The sequence below is a fragment of the Bidens hawaiensis genome, unplaced genomic scaffold (assembly GCF_021521415.1).
Source record: "Bidens hawaiensis isolate Kalapana, Puna unplaced genomic scaffold, B.hawaiensis_p1.1 tig00046799_1, whole genome shotgun sequence".
NCBI lineage: Eukaryota > Viridiplantae > Streptophyta > Magnoliopsida > Asterales > Asteraceae > Bidens > Bidens hawaiensis.
The window spans coordinates 94,906-101,732 of record NW_027498356.1 but is presented as its reverse complement, the minus strand read 5'-3'; the positions used below and the strand labels follow the sequence as shown (position 1 = coordinate 101,732).

Here is a 6,827-nt window from a genome sequence, read left to right as displayed (position 1 = left end):
AAGAGTACAAACCTTTGCATCTTTCTTAATGTTATCTTATTTTTGTATAATAAATTGAACATGTATGGATAAATACTATACACCATATCATGAGAGGATTGATAAACTAACATAAACAAGTATCAAACTGCAAATTATTACCGCCGCAGCATCGCACGGGTTTCATACTAGTTTTTGTTAAAAGATAAGTTTAGTTTGTTTATTTTTGTTAAAAAATAAGTTATGTTCGTTTAATTTTGTTAGAAAGGTAGTTTGATTTGTTTATTTTTGTTAAAAAAAAACAAGTTCGGTTCTTTAATTTTGTTAAAAAAAGTAGTTCGATTCGTTTATATTTGTTAAATGAAATGAACTACTTATTAAAAAAAGTGATCCAGTTCATTTAGTTTAATAACAAAAATTAGTTTGGTCTGTTTATTTTTGTTAAAAAATAGTTTGGTTCATTAATTTTTGTTGGAAATGTGGTTCGGTTTGTTTATTTTTGTTAAAAAAATTTGTCTAGTTCATTTGTTTTTGTTAAAAGGAGAATGGGACTCAATGTGACTAATTATGAAAATTCAAGGACTCAGAGTGAATGTGTATATATATATATATATTAGTAAAATGTCGAATCTACCTCTGAAGCTAACAAAGTTAAGTAACGGCAGGGACTTAAATGGTTCGTTTTTAAAACCATAGGGACTCGACCAGTTCAAAATTTTCTTTTGCGGACTCATTGTGACTCCGCACTGAAACCACAGGGACGCAAACAGTAATTTTCTCTATATTATATTGTACCAACCCACCCCACCCTATCTTCTTCAACATACCCACCTTTACCACCGGAAAACTCGTCGTAAAACCCTACTACTGTCGGACTATTTCCTCCTTCCTCCCAAATCAAACCCAACCACCACTTGCCCACTTCTTCCTTCTTCCAGCCAAACACAAAACAATAAAAAGGAGAAAAAAAGAGAATTTGGAAAAATAGCCCGCGCGACCTGACTGACCACCCTCACGCAGACCCCGTCACGCGTGACATGAAGGACGTCGGGCGGTGTTTGAAGGGTATCACGCGCTGATGAGGCTTCCACGTCTGCTCCGTGTTGGACCCCTGACGGGTGGTCCATTGGACAACCCTTAAGTGATATAAGACCGTTAATAACCATGCATACAATCGGTTTATTTTGTGGAATTAGTTGACTATGGTTACTCATATAATTGCAGGTAGGAGAAGATAGAGGATGTAATTACGAGAACATGGGCGAAAACGGTGAAGAAAGCGGAGTTGAAACGAGAAAGATATGAAGAAAAAAAGAAAATGAGAAATAGCTCCACCGTGGGCCACGGTCTGGACCGTGGGCCACGGTCCAACTGATCAAAAACGACAGTTTACACCGTACCGTGGCGTTCTGGAGACCGTGGAGACCACCGTGGGCCACGGTGGGAACCGTGGGCCACGGTGCGGAGCTGTAAATGCCGAAAATACTTGTTTTTATTCCGTTTTTGGGTGTCTTTTCATCTATCTAACACTTTGGAACGACCTAGGGCGATTTTTGGGTCCAAGAACAAGACTTTGGTGATTATAATCATTTGTTTGGGTTTATGATTCGTTCGATTATCTTAATTGAGGTGATGATTAATCAAACGATGTGTGGCTAGTACTCTTTATGTTCTCTCCTGAGTTGTAAGGTTTTCTAATTGGATATTGGTTAATCGTTTATGTTATTGATGAGATAGTATTTTGATCATATGATTATTTGGCTATGGTGATTGTGTGTTTGTTTTGTAATTGTTAGTATGGTATAATTTCGTGTTCTTGACTATCCGTTCTTGGTGCCATAGGCAATCGAGATTTAGTAGAAGAGAATTAGGGTTAACAATACTAAACTGATTTTTGAATGACAACCTTGCGTTTTTGTAATCCAAGTAATTAGTCCTCTCTTATCACATCCAAACGCATTTTCACGAACTATAATTGTGTAGTTCATCTCACAAGTAAACATTAACTTTATCAACATTGGAAACCTGAAATCGGGAGAGTGCATTGTTTCTCTATTGTTTAAAACTTGTTTAATTATTTCAGTTATTTTCATTAATCAAAACCAAACAACCAACTATTTGAATTTACTTTTGCATTTAGTTTAATTTAGATAAATAACAAAACTACTTGGTAACACATTTCCACAAACTCACTGTGTTCGATACCCGCTTACCGCTATATAACTAGTTGTATTTGGTTTATTTTTGAGTGAGTCTTCGACCTCACGTCAACCCCTCACTGGTGTGAAGGGTATATACCGGTCAGCCTAAAAGATTACCTACATACCAACATATTTACAATCATTTTTATTGTCATCATAAGCATTGATGACCCTTGATCAGTTTGGTAAGGAGAAGTCTAATTAATGTAGCCCATCCGAACAATACTTGGTGCATATCGTTCATAGTTGATTCAAGTGGACAACCCTTTTGTAATCAAACAAAAGTAACAAAACCTTTTCGAACTAATAATAAAAATATATCTGAACTTTTAATAAAATTATTTTAGAAGCGTTATGCATTTAACTAGAATCAAGTCTTACAAAAGCTACTTAATTAAAAAACAAAAAGGAAGAAACATAAATAATTACTTAACTACCTTTAGAGGCGGACACTGAAAACTTTTCTACGGGGAGTATAATACGAATTGGTGGCTGCAATGAGGCGATACAACACGAGAAAATGAGAAGTCGGAGCGGGATTTGGTAGGCATAATTTGATTCCCGATGCCACGGTGCATTCAAAAATCAAAATTAACCAATTAGGATTAGATTTTAATTGAGCCTTGGGCTTAAAGTTTTAAAAGGTGGACATTTAGAGTAAAACAAGAAAATTAAACTATTTATTACACTACAAACTAAGGATAGGGCACCCTCCTATAACAGCAAGTCCACATTTGACTACTCATGTTAATCACCAATACATGTACTCTACAGTCTACAAGATGTAAATTCTACACTTTTATGATAGAGAAGAGACGCCTTACCATCAAATGTGTCTTTCATGGACTCTTAAAACTTGTTAGATAGAGGAACACACGTGAGAATGTGAGATACGATTGGTAGAATCCAATTGTTCCTAAAAACCATAGCACATCATTTTGGGGTAATAAAACCCGACTTGTTCCTATAAACCACACAATTTATTGTCTAGTTGCCTTCTATTTCGATGTAAAGAATACTGTTGAAATAATTTAATTCATAATTCAATATAGAGCCAAGCTTATTATTATATTTTTAAAGCCAATTTCACTTCTTTGCTTAACGATTAAATATGATTTCTTTTTGATAAAGCTCCGCTATTGAGGTAACCCAAAGGCAAAAGGCAACCTCATACAACCGCAAACACATACAACACTAGTAGCCCAAGCCAGGTTGAAATCGGATTCGAACTTGAAACCATGCAGTCTCCAGCCCAAATCTTAACTTCCTCACCATTGCCAGCTAAGTTCATTGGCATTAAATATGAATTAAAAGTCAAATAATTTCTTTTAAATTTGGATTATATTTGATGGGTCAAGTTATTCTATAAAGAGGAACAAAAATTAGAAGGATGAGAATGATTTCTAGCCACACAAAAAACCCGTCAAACAAAATTTTAAAAATAAATAAAAAATCATAACTCCAAATTTAATAAAAAAAATAAAGTAAAAACACAAAAATGTTTCCATCGTCTTCCTCGTTCTCATAAAAAAAACAAAAAACAAAACACAATGGTAAGTGAAAAAAGTCGTGTCTTTTTGTTTATCATTGTGTCTTGTGTTTATTTCCATGATTTATTGTGTCTTATTTCCCTCATTTATTGTACATTTTTTCCTTACATTGTTGAGTAACACATTGTATATATCAACATTGTGTTATATTTTGTAATATATTGTGTCTTTTTTAGTTATAGTTGTGTATTTTATTCATTTTCGTCATTGTGTCTTTGATTTCACCATTGTGTCTTTTCGTCATTTTTTTTATTTTATTGTATTTTTTTCTAATTTTTTGTTGAACGAAAATTATGGCGGAAACTTTTTAGTTTTTTTTATTTTTTTCGTTTTTTATTTATATTTTGAGTTATAATATTTTAATATATTTTTGAATTATATTTTAAGATGTTTGTTGTGTGATTACAAATCCTTCTCACATTTTTTATTTTTGTCTCACTTTGTATTTTAATTTTACCCTATATTTGACTTGTAATAAACGTGTAGCATCACAGACCATTATAAAGATATCTTAATTGTAATTCATAACTGTCTCTGCATAAATACGGAAGTAATAAATTTTCTTTTACATTTTTTGGATGAATTCACAAAGAACATGGCCATGTTTGTCTATTCTAAGCTACCCCATGCATTTTCAAGCTGGCATATATGCCAATGAACAGTCTACATTAATTATATTTGTACCCATCATCTTTTAACATGATCAAAACCAGTGAATTGTTTATTTATTTAACAATTGTTAGGTCAAAAGCCACTCTTAATAGACTCACGGATGCATATATGTAAGACAAAATAACTTTTTTAATTATTTGAGAATCGTATAATCTTGTATATTAATTACAAGAAATATACATTGTTTTAATTATTGTAATATTGAAGTTACAAAAATAAATATATAAAATAAAGGTAGTTGAAGAAAAACATATATATAACTGCATTCCATTGGGATCTACAAAATAATTGAATAGCTATAGGAATGATATATATTGAGAGAAAGAATTAATCAATGAGAGAGAAATAGAGATCCAAATCTACAAATTATTGCATTTGTGTGATCCAATGTCAGTTTAGAAATGGGTAAGGCAAGCAAATGGATCAAGAATTTGTTGACCGGAAAGAAAGTCAAAACCACCAGTCAACCACCAATCACCACCCAAGACCACCCATCATCCCCCGTTACAGCGCACGCTACACCTCCCAAGGAGAAGCATAGATGGAGTTTCCAACGACCATCTGCCACCGCCACCGCCACCACCAATCCATATTCCATGGACGTTACATCCACTCAGAAAAACCATGCACCGCCAATGGTGGCACAACAAGTGGACACAAGTGCTAGGATGCCTCTCACCGCCAAGGTTAAGATCCCAGAGGATGTTGCCGCAACAAAGATTCAATCGGTGTTCCGCTCTTATTTAGCAAGAAAAGCGTTATGTGCGTTGAAAGGGCTAGTGAAGTTGCAAGCGTTAGTTAGAGGTCATCTGGTGCGAAAACAGGCAGCTGAGACCCTCCGATGCATGCATGCTCTAGTGATGGCTCAAGCTCGGGCTCGTGCTCAAAGAACACAACTACAATATCATGGAGTACTCAATAATCAAGAGCTAATGGAAGATAACATCAAGATTGTGGAAATGGACATTGGTCATAATTATTCTAGACCACATTCTAATTATAGAATAATTGATGATACTCAAACCCTAAAAGAATTCGAGCCATGTCCAAGTTACATGGCCAATACTCAGTCTTCACGAGCCAAAGTGCGATCTCAAAGCGCACCTAAGCAACGCCCTGTGGATCATACTTGGCTCCATGAGAGACAATCTACAAGCAGTATTAAGCGAAGACCTTCTATTGAAGGAAGGAACGTGCCACGAGCCCTAAGGATGCAACGTTCATCTTCTCATGTTAGTCCGGGTCCTCAAGCTAGTCAATACCCGTGGTCAGTCAAGCTTGATAGGTCGACCGTATCTCTTATTGTGAGCGAATGTGAGTCCACGAATACTATCTATTTTAGCAAATCGGTTGCTGGATATGAATACTAAACGTGGTTAACTAGGTCGAATCATGAAATGTTTCAACGACTATGTTGAAAGAGTATCCTGTGTGCGTTAATAGATATAAGTGTCAATAGGGTTTCAACAAATAATTTTGCAATTGTTAGTGTAAATGTTAATTTGATTTGTGACGTTGACTTGGTCTAATGTGTAACATTATTTCTATAAGTTGTTTAATATTCTTAATTATTATATTAAATAATAATAAAATGCATGTTTAGTTACTGTTTAGAGGATTTAAGATACTTATGAATAGAATGTCTATTTGAGAATACTTGAAAAGGGTGTATCGATTTTTAATGTTCCTTTAAAACGATGACTACCGCCCTTCACTGTAGCTAACCACCATATTTACTATTGGGATTGGCTTTGGTTTAACGATGACAAGAAGAAGAAGATTTATGGACTTAATGGAGATCGAAGACAATGATGTTGTTTTTTGTCGACCCTTATTCTCTTTTGTTTTAGCCCGTGTAGGCTTTTTTGTTATCTAAGTTACGTTGGTTATTTTAATGTTATTGGATAAACTTATTGATCGAGGAAAAAACGTTGGAGATTAAACGAGTTAAGTGATGCAGGAGTGCGAGCTTGTTTAACAATAATGCTATTTGGTCTTTGTTATTCGGTTTTATACATGTGTTTGGGTAATTATCTACTTGGTCTTAAGTGCAATATTAAACGAGTTTTGAATTAATTTATTTGGCTCATAAAGGAATTAAATTTGGATTGTATTAATTGATATTTTTCATTTCCTGGATATTCCACTTGATCAAAAACACATAAAAGAGATGATGGTTACTTCTTCTCTGGTTCTTCATCGTATACACAGATTCTTCAAAATCCAATTCTATATATACAAAAATCCTTGTCTTATTCGATAAAACATTGTGTGTAACCCGCAAATAGGTTTATCTGATAACGATTACATGATTCAGATTTTAATCCAGACAATAATTGTTTAAGAAACCAAGATTGAAATCAAGATTACATGATTACATCATTGATTGAATTCATCATCCAGGTACTCGATTTATACAAGTTAT

At 34.2% G+C, this 6,827-nt stretch overlaps 1 protein-coding gene across 1 annotated transcript; it reads left to right on the top strand.

Annotated features, from left to right (window-relative positions):
• The first annotated feature begins 4,795 nt into the window (after positions 1-4,795).
• Positions 4,796-5,925, top strand: LOC143596636 (protein IQ-DOMAIN 19-like). Its single transcript, XM_077075361.1, has one exon. The coding sequence runs from the start codon at positions 4,804-4,806 to the stop codon at positions 5,770-5,772; it is 969 nt and encodes a 322-aa protein (XP_076931476.1). The 5' UTR covers positions 4,796-4,803; the 3' UTR covers positions 5,773-5,925.
• The last annotated feature ends 902 nt before the right edge of the window (positions 5,926-6,827 follow it).

Bases quoted from the DNA above. Each gene is read 5' to 3' on its own strand.
- LOC143596636 (XM_077075361.1), top strand. From the start codon at position 4,804: ATGGGTAAGGCAAGCAAATGGATCAAGAATTTGTTGACCGGAAAGAAA.